The sequence below is a fragment of the Pelophylax lessonae genome (genome assembly GCF_965119305.1).
Source record: "Pelophylax lessonae genome assembly, chromosome: 3".
Classification (NCBI taxonomy): domain Eukaryota; kingdom Metazoa; phylum Chordata; class Amphibia; order Anura; family Ranidae; genus Pelophylax; species Pelophylax lessonae.
This window is the reverse complement of record NC_138770.1, coordinates 130,299,626-130,312,143: the sequence shown is the minus strand read 5'-3', so window position 1 is coordinate 130,312,143 and position 12,518 is coordinate 130,299,626. Positions and strand designations below refer to the sequence as shown.

General features: G+C 45.1%; 1 protein-coding gene across 1 annotated transcript in view; it reads right to left on the bottom strand.

Moving 5' to 3' along the window:
- The window catches only part of LOC309551591 (cytosolic 5'-nucleotidase 1A-like), an 80,696-nt gene extending 71,500 nt beyond the window's left edge, over positions 1–9,196 (bottom strand). The window contains exons 1-3 of the mRNA XM_082252232.1: positions 9,115–9,196; positions 8,728–8,980; positions 5,379–5,546 (exon numbers count right to left, since the gene is read on the bottom strand). Coding sequence (XP_082108358.1) covers positions 5,379–5,546; positions 8,728–8,853 — 294 coding nt within the window. The 5' untranslated portion in view covers positions 8,854–8,980; positions 9,115–9,196. The remainder of the gene's footprint in view (positions 1–5,378; positions 5,547–8,727; positions 8,981–9,114) is intronic.
- Positions 9,197–12,518: the final 3,322 nt, after the last annotated feature.

Here is a 12,518-nt window from a genome sequence, read left to right as displayed (position 1 = left end):
TCCACCCTTTGCAGCTATAACGGCTTTAACTCTTCTAGGAAGAGTTCTCCCAGAAGTGCATTTGTGAGGTCAAGCACTGATGTTGGATGAGAAGGCCTGGCTCGCAGTCTCAGCTCTAATTCATCCCGAAGGTGTTCTATCAAGTTGAGGTCAGGATTCTGTGCAGGCCAGTCAAGTTCTTCCACCCCAAACTCGCTCATCCATGTCTTTATGGACCTTGCTTTGTGCACTGGTGCGCAGTCATGTTGGAACACGAAGGGGTCATCCCCAAACTGTTCCCACAAAGTTGGGAGCATGAAATTTTCCAAAATGTCTTTGTATGCTGACACCTTAAAAGTTCCCCTCACAGCAAAACAAAAACAACAACAAAACAATCCCACACCATAATCCCCCCTCCACCAAATGTTTAGGACCAGTGCACAAAGCAATGTCTATGAAGATGTGGATGAGCAAGTTTGGGGTGGAGGAACTTGACTGGCCTGCACAGTCCTGACCTCAACTTGATATAGCATCTTTTAAAAGAATTAGAGCGGACACTACGAGCCAGGCCTTCTCATCCAACATCAGCACCTGACCTCACAAATACGCTTCTGCAAGAATGGTCAAACATTCCCATAGACACACTCCTAAACTAGTTGGGCAGCCTTCCCAGAAGAGTTAAATCTGTTATAGCTGCAAAAGGTGAGCAAACTCAACATTGAACCCTACAAACTAAGACTGGGATGCTAATAACGTTCATGTGCGTGTAAAGGCAGGTGTACCAATACTTTTGATAATTTAGTGTACCTTGGCTGCTCCTGATTGGTGGTGTATAGCTTCCTAGAAGGATAGGTCAGGGGGGATTCAGCCTAGAATTCCAACAAGCCTGAGGTCATCCCTACCATGGATACACAGATTTTCTTCTAAGGGTACAAGCACACAAACATTGTCAGGCACAAATATCCTCTAGCGTAAAATTCCCTGTGCTGTATTGCACCTGGGAGCCCCATTCGCATATGACGGCATCTCCAAATGCAACACTCTGGTGTTCAAAAAATCCGCCATACGTGTATGCAGAGATGTATAGTAACGAAGTAGAACTACTTAAGTACTGTACTTAAGTACCGAAATGCGGTATCTGTACTTTCCTAGAGTAGAATTTTTTTCTCCTACTTCTACTTTTACTTCACTACATTTTTTCGATGATTTCGATACTTCTACTCAAGTATTTTTTTTTTGTGCTGCATAGTTACTCGTTACTTTTAAAAAAATTACCACTGCCAGAACAGTAGATGGCAGGTTACATAAAGCTCAAAAAAATGTGTATAATGTCATTTGTAAATCAGCGCATACGAAAATAAAGGCTGTGTATAATAAAAGCTGCTATACCAAATCTTTCCAATAAAAAGAAAATATGAAACAAACAAATAAATGGTGCTACAGCGCTTAAAGTGCATCAAGAAACTACTAACAAACACAGGTTAATCATTTGAATAAATCATTTGAAATAATAAAAACAATATGATGTTCAAACTTTTGACTTATTTCTTTAATAACTACATAACACAGTACTTGTACTTCTACTTTCAGTACTTGAGTAGAAATTTTTTTTCAAAACTACTGGTACTTTTTACTTTTAGTACTTAAGTAGCAAATTTTTTGAAAAAACTACTTGCAATACTTAAGTAAAAAAAATGTTGAATACTTTAGTACTTCTACTTAAGTAACTTTTTCTGCGAGCACTTCCACTTCTACTCAAGTAATTTTTTGATCGAGCACTTGTACTTTTACTCAAGTAGAAATTTCGAGTACTTTATACAAGTCTGCGTGTATGCATGGGTGAATGCAGAAGCAAAATAGCATCAACGATTATTCCAGCTCAAGCATGAACAGCCATTCACTTCTATGGCTGAATGTATGTGCCACCTGCAACACCCCGGGCATGTGAAAATGCTGGGAATTTTATGCTAAAGCACATTACAGCCTGCAGGCAAACTTACGGTGACCACACGTCCCCAGTTGCCGGGGACAGTACCTGGACTCAGGACACTGTCCCCGGACCAAGTCTGTCCCCGGTTTTGTCCCTGGATTCAGGGCCAGATTAACGTAGACAGGCTGGCCTGAGAAACAGCCTGCTGTGCCCAGCGCTCTGTGTATTATGTAGTCCTGTGCCCAGCGCTCTGTGTATTATGCAGTCCTGTACCCAGCATTCTGTGTATTATGTAGTCCTGTGCCCAGCGCTTTGTGCATTATGCAGTCCTGTGCCCAGCGCTCTGTGTATTTATGTAGTCCTGTGCCCAGCGCTCTGTGTATTTATGTAGTTCTGTGCTCAGCGCTCTGTGTATTATGCAGTCCTGTACCTAGCACTCTGCATTATGCAGTCCTGTGCCCAGCGCTCTGTGTATTATGTAGTCCTGTGCCCAGCGCTTTGTGTATTATGCAGTCCCATGCCCAGCACTCTATGCATTATGCAGTCCCATGCCCAGCACTCTATGCATTATGCAGTCCTGTGCCCAGCGCTCTGTGTATTATGTAGTCCTGTGCCCAGCGCTCTGTGTATTATGTAGTCCTGTGCCCAGCGCTCTGTGTATTATGCAGTCATGTGTCCAGCGCTTTGTGTATTATGCAGTCCTGTGCCCAGCGCTCTGTGTATTATGTAGTCCTGTGCCCAGCGCTCTGTGTATTATGCAGTCCTGTGCCCAGCGCTCTGTGTATTATGCAGTCCTGTGCCCAGCGCTTTGTGTATTATGCAGTCCTGTGCCCAGCGCTCTGTGTATTATGCAGTCCTGTGTCCAGCGCTTTGTGTATTATGCAGTCCTGTGCCCAGCGCTCTGTGTATTATGCAGTCCTGTGCCCAGCGCTCTGTGTATTATGTAGTCCTGTGCCTAGCGCTCTGTGTATTATGCAGTCCTGTACCCAGTGCTCTGTGTATTATGCAGTCCTGTACCCAGCGCTTTGTGTATTATGCAGTCCTGTGCCCAGCGCTCTGTGTATTATGCAGTCCTGTGTCCAGCGCTTTGTGTATTATGCAGTCCTGTGCCCAGCGCTCTGTGTATTATGCAGTCCTGTACCCAGCGCTCTGTGTATTATGCAGTCCTGTGTCCAGCGCTTTGTGTATTATGCAGTCCTGTGCCATTTGCCATGTCCCCGGATTTCATTTTAAAAATCTGGTCACCTTAGGTAAACTGAACCCACCAAAATGCAGAGTTTAAATCCTATCATTAGAAATCATTACTTGCATGTACAGTATATGTGCAGAAATTTGCTACAAACACACATAGGAGCTCATTTGTATGCGGTGACCTTATGTGGCCTCCTCAACTACTATATTAAATCCTAAAAACCCTTACCATCTTGCTGCAAATGTGTGCATTGCATGCAGTTAAAAGGCAGCCCCCTTCAGATAAATGGGTCACATATGGTAAGCAGTACACTGCCTGGTGAACGGGATGATGGGGGGGGGGGGGTTATAATTTTTACTGCCCCCCTCAACCCCATGTATAAACACAGCCTGTGTGGCTGCCATTGTAAATGAGGCCTTACATCACTTCTACTTTACTTATTATTGCCTAAGTAAACCTGACAGGGGTTAAACATGTATACAAAGCGTAGGATGTAAACACACCCGTCTAACAACATGATAACAGTAGCTGGGATTTAGTGGAGTCATTCACTTATTATCCCCTCCCTCACTGCCTGCAGCCAATGTGTGAGTCATGTCCACAGAGCAGGAATGCGGTGTGGATGGGAAGGGTGAGATAGGCTAGGCCTGAAGCCTCACTGTCACATTACTATGTATGGCATGTCAGCTCTGCAGCCCAGGAGGAATGTTAAGTGTAGGGGGTGCCTGCAGGCCTGCTGCTTGTAATTACAGGAGCTCAGCAAAGCACAGATGAGGTTAGGAGGATGTCAATACTGATAGAAGTATATCATGCCCTATGCCATGGACATTAAAGCTGGCCATAGATGGATCAAACATTGGCTAGTTCAGCAGGACCTGGCCGAACGTTGATCTGTCTATGAGCAGGCCGGTTGTACTGAAGTCAATCAGCCTGTCCGTTTTTTTTGCCCAATTATTGGCAGCAGCGACAGCTGCACAGCAGTGATCATTGTACTCTGCCAATGGGGAGGGCTCCCCATTGGCATAATGCAATAGCGCTGTGGGTGTGATTTGAGCAATCTTTCCAGGCCTTGGTTTTGTATGGAGCTGTTCCTTCAGTAATACAAATAGGAGTAATCTACAGCAACCATTCAAAAACTTATTTTTTGTCTAAATACACAAAATTGGGTTGGCTGTTGTGGTCAATGGCCCATCACTGCTAAGCCCTCAGGGCTCATTTACACCAGCCTGCATGTGGGGGAATGACAGGTGGTGCTCTGTGCTGCTACCACAACACAAGGCACTTTTTTTTCCGAGTTTATGGTAGGGTCACTTCATTCAAGCCTATGCATTGCGGCGAGGTGCAATGCGCTGCGGTGATTTGCACTTTGTAAAAAGCCAGGTTCGGCCCACCACTAAGAGGACATCATGGATGGTGAAAGACATCGAAATTGGCCTGATACTGACTTTATCACACGCTTTGTAAAGTCTGCTGAAATCTTTTTGCTTTGTATGCTTACAAGTTGCTTGAAGGTACTTTTTACTATTTTTAATAAAAGAGGGAAGTTTAAACAGGCTTCACTATGTTGACCTGTTCTTTTATTCCCCGTTACATTCAGAGTTCAGAGATAATCCCGAGTGGCCATCACCTGCTTATGATGCTGGTTTCCCATGTTGTATCGCATGCACTTATGACCATTATCATTTTTGGTCCATCACATTTGGTAAGAGGTGTATGCTGAGTGTTTATGTCCAGTGGTGGATCTCACCATTCAACCTCATTTCCACTTTTTGGATACCTCATGTTGGTTCCAAATATTTAAAGGACTTTTTCACCTATGTTTTATATATATCTATAATGTTATTTTGTTTTCACTTTTGGAGTATGTGTAATTATATGAATTTGCGTATTTAACAATATTTTCACATGAACTTTTTATATTTTGCACTTTATGTACTTCTTTTGAGCTGAAGTTTATATTAGCACTGCTTTTTATTTTGCATAGATATTGTTCAGAGCTGATATCACAGTTGATTAAGTGGCTGCTTGCTATATATTACTCCTTGACCTAGCATTGATTTTTTTTGAGATTTAAAAAGGCAGCATGGCAAATGCACCGCAACCGACCTCAATGCATCGCTGTGGTGGGAATGAGGCACATAGAAAACAATTGGTATTTGTGTGTCCTTGTATTGAGCCTTTGTTGATCCATGCAAATCAACACAGCAGAATAAAAGATAGTGTGAATGAGCCCCAACTGTATAATAACATATCAAGCAGTCAGGTACCCCAGCATACCTTTACAAAAGGGAACGCAGGACCTGGCCTCAGAGGTTCCTCTTCATGTTCCTGTTGATAGAGGACGTATTTCTCTACACCTTCCTCCTCATACATCTTCCTCTCATCCACCATGTTGAACAGGACGCGGGATGACACTGCGATGGTTATTGCAGTCTGCGGCTTGGGCTGAAAGGGCAGATAAATGACAATTAGTGTTGGGTTTAGAGGATATCATTGTGCAAAGTGTAATGATTTGGGAACCTGCAGGGCTGGACAACCCCACACACCGTTCACAATGACTTTGCTGTGAAGATTTTAGTTTAGTCATACTCAGTGTATGCATGTATGGCTCCGTTGCCATGAGTGTACCTCCATACGAGGGGCTTGTTTGGCTGCACAGGTGTTCCATGCATCCATGTTCAGGAAGTCCCATTTATATCTATTGGGATGTAGCGACTGCACAGACACAGCTGCTGCTCCCAATCTGACACCTGTGTGGGTGCGTGTCCCCGCACACAGACACTGTGAGTTCAGGGATACGCACCTGCACCCACGTGGATGCCATACTGGGATCAGCAGCTGTGTCTGTGCAGCTGCTGAGTCCCAATAGGTATGAATGGGACTTCCTGCATGGGGATGCATGAAACACCTGTGCATCCCGTACAGGCAAACACAGCCCTCGGCCTCACGCTGGTATATATTCAAGCCTAAAGGATAATCAAAGCTGACTTGTCTCTCCACGGCCGATCACCCTGCAGGAACTGGTTAAAACAAAGATCTGCCAGTATCTGTCCAGCATTGCTGCTGGCAGTATAAACTAGACAATGCTTTCTGATTGGCTACTGTGCATTTCCTAAATAGGTTGTGTGTTTTTGTAAAGAAACCTGTCATTAAAAGACCTAAAGGTAGCTAAATCGAAATTCATGACTGTAGGTCATGTCGTACAAAGCCTAAATGCATATATGGCAATACCCATCAATAGGGAACATACATTTCCTGGAATTGTTTCACATGCTCCTATCCCATGTTCAATGTCAGCACATGTGCACTACAGCAGAGCTTCATTGGTTCTTAGTCCCGTCCCCTCCTCTGCTGCCAGGGGCTGACTGGCAACTTTCGGCCCAGGGGGCAAGTACAAACCAGAGGCCCATGGTGCAGAGAACACTGCACTGGGCCACACAGACAAGTTAAGGAATGGGGCTATATTAAAGTATATCTGAAGCCAACTATTTTCTTTTAGTTTTGTGTAGAGTGTTAAACCGCTTGTCAATTTTTGGTTTTCCCTGTGTTCCATTAGGAGGATTACCCTTTAAATTCCTGTCCCATAGAGAATACAGGAAGTGAGAGGAGATCATTCCAAAGGGAGGGGATTCCTCCCTTGTCCCCCATAAGGCTGGGTTTACACTATTGCAATGTCAGGAATCGCATGTGATTCGTACCGCATTGCTGTGCAGATCACATGCGATGTCTGTGTGATAATTCAGCCATACAGACTATATGGCTGAATTTGCATCGCATTCGGACAAAAATGGTGGAGGACCCTTTTTTTGGTCCACACTGGAATCGGATTGCATGGGTGTTCACACCCAATGCCAGGACAAGGTCACCCAGAACTGCACCCCCCCTTAGGGTTAGGGTCAAGGTGCCCCCCCTATCCCTGCAATAAACCATTGCGCCCAGGGCAACCTGCCCTCCTGCCCACCCCTTGTCCCGGCCCTGTTCACACCTATTCAATCATATTCTTACACCATTTGACAGGTTGCACTGCGATCTGCAAACCGATCTTGGGGTGTCATTAACATTGTATTGATACCCGCAGCAGCTCGCATGGGGCAGTGCGAACTGCCTGCCAGAGACATGCGATGCGGGTACCCGCACTGGAATCACGCTGGTTCCCGCATCACAATAGTGTGAACCCAGCCTTAGGCCTAGTTTACACTTCTGATTTGGGGTGGTAAAAATAGGCACAAAACTAAGTTTTTACCACCCCCCAATCGCCTCCTCTTAAGATGCAAAGGCAGCCATACGGGGATGGATATACGCATGCTGCAGCTGCAGATCACTTTTCACAGACAATGCAAGTGTAAATGAGCCGATGTTCCTGTTTTGGTGATATAAGATTTTCCCCAACTTTCATTCCTGGTGACAACAATCAGACATCAGAACACAGATAGGGAATGGAAACAGACATTCGGGTGTATTTCCCTGCCTGGGTGTCACCCACAGAAATCAATGGCTGTATACAGGTATACACCAGTGTTTGCACCAATCACAGGGACATACGACCCTGGACATATAGTTTTAGCTTTTAGTCCTGGTTCACACATATGTCCCGGTTCACACTTCTGCTATGCGGGAACGCTGCGAATATGCAGCTTGTTCCCGCATCGCATCCGCACCCCTGGCAGTTCACACTGCCAAATGCGATACGCTGGGGGTGTCAAAAGTTAGCGACACCCCCAGTTGAGATCGCATATCGCAGTGCGATCTGACAGTTTGCACAGAATCAGATCGCACTAGTGTGAACCACCATGCGATCCAATTCTGCTGCGGATAAAAAAAAGGGTCCTGTGCTTGTTTAGTGCGATTGCGGTGCGAATTCAGCCATACAAAGTGTATGGCTGAAATTTGCACCGCACAGACATCGCATATAATTTTGGAGCAGTGTGCTCCGAATTACACACGATCTTTGTGATCGCACAAATGTGAACCGGCACAAATGTGATGACAGACATTGCATGTGATTCACAGTGCACTGCTCTGAAAACCACATGCGATGTCTGTGCGATGCAAATTCAGCCATACAGATTGTATGGCTGAATTCGCATTGCATTCGGACCAAACTCAAACAGGACCCTTTTTTGGGTCCGCACCAGAATCGGGTTGCATGGTGGTTCACACCTATGCGATCCGATTTATTTCCGAACTGACAGTTCACACTGCGATATGCAAACTGATCTGGGGGTGTCGATAACTTTGTATTGACTCCCCCAGCGATTCGCATATGGCAGTGTGAACTGCCTGCGTGTCGAGTGCGATGCTGGAACCCGCAGTGGATTTGCAGAGTTCCCGCATCGCACCAGTGTGAACCGCGCCTAAATACAAATGAACCACACTGCTGTAGACGCTAAGAGAAGAGGGTCGGGGACCCGGTAAGTGTGACGTGCCCTCTTCATCAGATAGGCAGGCCCAGTGCTGAGGGATTTATTACATGTTCACTACAAACTGATGACATCACAGCGAGCATTGTCACCAGTTCTCATGAACTGACAGGCCTCGTCCTCCTATTGGTCCTGACAGCAATGTCTACGTTTTCCCCCTTAGGGGACAGGTGATCTCTAATGTGCGTTTATGTTTCTGTACGTACCAGTTTGGGCTTTTTCTTGGAGGCGACGCTGTCATAGAACGCCTTGGCCTCGCTGCTGTCCGGCGGACCCAATGACTCCGTCTTGGGTTGCAGAGTCGTGTCCGGGGCATCTTTTGATGGGTTCATGACGTTCCAGTGTCTTCGCAGCCCTCGGATAGCTCGTTCGCTGTTCCTGAAGTATAGTCTTGCTGTTGTGGAAGGGCAGAGGGGGCTCAGTTTCTGCGATGACGTGCGCTGCCCTCGTGTGCAGACCCTTCAAGAAGTAAAGAGAAAGTTTCAGGAGCTGCTAAAGATACAATGAGATGCTGCAGAAGTGTGACACTTCCGCATCAGACTCATACAACAGGAGGGAGGGAGATGAACCAACACCCACTGCTCATGACTCACCAAGGGGGGAGTGATCTGTACAAGGCATCTGCTGAAGGAATGGAGCAAGTATGGCGACCTGTGAGCAGCCAATGGTCTAGACGTAGTATAGAGAATGGGAGGAGGAGAGGAGGCTGCAGGATGAATCCACCCATCCACCCTTCCCATAAGAACTACACACTTCCCACACCCTTCTCACTGCTACTACACAGCTCTACAACACACATTCTGTGCAAGATGACACATTGTACACATCAAAAGAAAGCAACATTCTAAAATCATTTCACACTGCTACTAAATCATGCATCTTTCACTGCCATTTCTGAGCTTGTTTATCTGCGTTTTTCATGCACTGTTGACTAAGGCCAGCGATATCTGCTGCGACATAATTGTCGCTAGTTAGAAGAGACTAAGGCTGCATTCACATGTCAGCGTATTGATCGCGGGCAGAATCGCCGCGATTCCGCCCGCGATCCGGAAATCATTGCAAATCGTGGGACGCCTGTGCGTTGCCCGTGATTTGCAATAGCACCCCAAACGCTGAGCGATGTTGCCGCGATTTGCCGCGAATCGCGGTAACATCACGCAAAAAAAATCGCGGGACGCATTACGCTCCAAAGAAGCTCTTGTACTTTTCTGGGCGTAATGCGTCCCGCGATTTTTTTTTGCACGATGTTACCTCAATTCGGCAGGCGGAAATCGTGGCAACATCGCTCAGCGTTTGGGGTGCTATTGCAAATCACGGGCAACGCACAGGCGTCCCGCGATTTGCAATGACTTCCGGATCGCGGGCGGAATCGCGGCGATTCTGCCCGCGATCAATACGCTGACATGTGAATGCAGCCTAAAGTTCACATCTAGGCGTTGCTATTTTATAGGTGTTTTCTAGGCATTTTCCAGGCGTTTTTACAAGCGTTTTACATGCGTTTTTTGCAGGTGTTTGGAGGAAAGCATTGACATCTAACAAAAACGCCTGTAATCTGCCCAAAAAGAAGCTCATGTACTTTTTGGAGCGTCGTGTGTTTTGCTCAAGGTGTCGGAACACTCAGATGTGAACAGGGGCCATTGAAATAAATAGGTTTGGTCTTGTTGGGCGTTTTTTGAGCTGATCCTAGAGCAGAAAAATGGCCCAAAATGCCTACATGTGAACGTAGCCTGAGCGTATCGTTTTCAGGCCTTTTATTGGGCTTTTTCAGGCATTTTTCTGTGTTTTTCAGGCGTTTTTTTACAGGTGTTTTTTCGGGCGTTTTTTGCAGGTGTTTGGAGGAAGGCATTGACATCTAACAAAAACGCTTGTAATCTGCCAAAAAAGAAGCTCGTGTACTTTTGAGCTGCAGGCTTCGTTCACATCTTGGCGTTGCTATTTACAGGCGTTTTTTCAGGCGTTTTTGTGCAGGCATTTTTAGGCTACGTTCACATGTAGGCGTTTTGGGGGCGTTTTTCAGCTCTAGGATCAGCTCTCAAAATGCCCAACAAGACAAATCCTATTCATTTCAATGGCCCCTGTTCACATCTGAGTGTTTTGACGCCGTGAGCAAAACGCCCAACGCTCAAAAAAGTACATGAGCTTATTTTTGGGCAGATTACAGGCGTTTTCCATTGGTCTCTATTCAATCTAAAAATGCCTGCACAAAAAATGCCTGTAAAAACACCTGTAAAACTCCTGCAAAAACGCCCATAAAAACGCCTGAAAAAACACCCATAAAAACGCCTGTAATAGCAACGCCAAGATGTGAACGTAGCCTAAGGCTACGTTCACATCTTGGCGTTGCTATTTACAGGCGGTTTTTGAGGCGTTTTACAGGTGTTTTTGTGCAGGCATTTTTAGGTTGACAAGTGACCAATGGAAAAAAATAAAAACGCCTGTAATCTGCCCAATAAGAAGCTCATTTACTTTTTGAGCGTTGGGCGTTTTGCTTAAAACGTCAAAACGCTCAGATGTGAACAGGGGCCATTGAAATGAATAGGATTTGTCTTGTTGGGCGCTTTTTGAGCTGATCCTTAGAGCAGAATAACGCCCAAAAACGTCTACATGTGAACTTAGCCTCAGGCGTTTTGCTTCAGGTGACAAAACGCTCAAATGTGAAGAGGGGCCATTGAAATGAATGGGATTTTGCTTGTTGGGCGTTTTGAGACTTCAGAGATGAGCGTTTCACGAGCTGAAAAAGGAACAGGGCCTTAGGGTTCACACTACATGCAGTCCAGTGCGTTTTTTTTATGCATCAAAAATGCATGGATAGTAATATGGATTCCAATGGCATAGTTAACACTAATGTGGTCAGTTCCAGTGTGTTCCAGTTCCAGAAAAATAAAGTAGAACATGCTGCATTTTTCTGCACTGGATTGTACTGGAACACGGTTAAACGCATCAAAAATGCACCAGAGCGCACCTAAGCACAACTAAAACGCACTGTAACACACATGTCCTTTTTTAAAGTATAACTAAAGGCAAAACTTTTTTTGTTTTGGATAGAGTGGAGAGGGATTAGAATCCCTGTCAGGTTTTATTGCTGTCTGTACCCCCATGAGGGAGATTCACCCTCTCCATTTGTCCTGTTTACCATTATCATTGAAAGTGGAAAAAAAACCAAAAAAAAAATTGTGGGTTGCCCCCAGAAAAGTAATAGAGGGGAAATCTTCCAATGGGGACACAAGTTCTGGTGAGCTGGGGGTCCCTAAAGAATTCCTTTAATTTGCAGGGATTTCCTCTCACTTCCTGTTTGGCTATGGGACGGAAGTTTCAGAAAAAAAAAAGTGGAAGGGCCAATTCACAGCAAGGAAACGCAGTCCGAATGCGTTCCCAATGCTTTTATGCATGCACATTTTTGACGCGTTTTTGATCCATTCCAGTGCGTTTTCGATATTTTTGATGCGTTTTTAATACAGTCTATTGCATTTCCCCCCCCCCTCTTTTTTCTTAAGCTTAAAGTAGAACTATAGGCAAATTTTTATTTTATTTATTTTTTTATTTTGGATACAGTAAGGGCTGGTTCACGCCTCAAAAACGCACACCTGATCCGTTTCGGATGCATTTTTACATGCACATTTTTAACACATTTTTTGTCCGTTCTGGTGCATTTTTTAATGCGTTTCCGGATGCATTCCAGCTGCTTTTCTTCTTTTTTTCTGTTTTTTTTTTTCACAGTACTTGGGTACGGTGCAATTTTGATGCATTTTTAAAGCATTCCAGTGCATTCTGATGCATTTTTGATGCATTTTAGGGCCAGTTCACCACATGCAGTCCAGTGCATTTTTCTTTATTAAAAATGCATGGAAAGTAGATTATATGGTTTCCAATGACATAGCTCACACCAGTGAAGTCAGTTCTATGGCTTTCCAGCTGCATATTTTCCTGCACTGGACTGTACTGGAACGCAGTAAAACACATCAGAAATGCACTGGAACGCATCAAAAATGCACTGGAC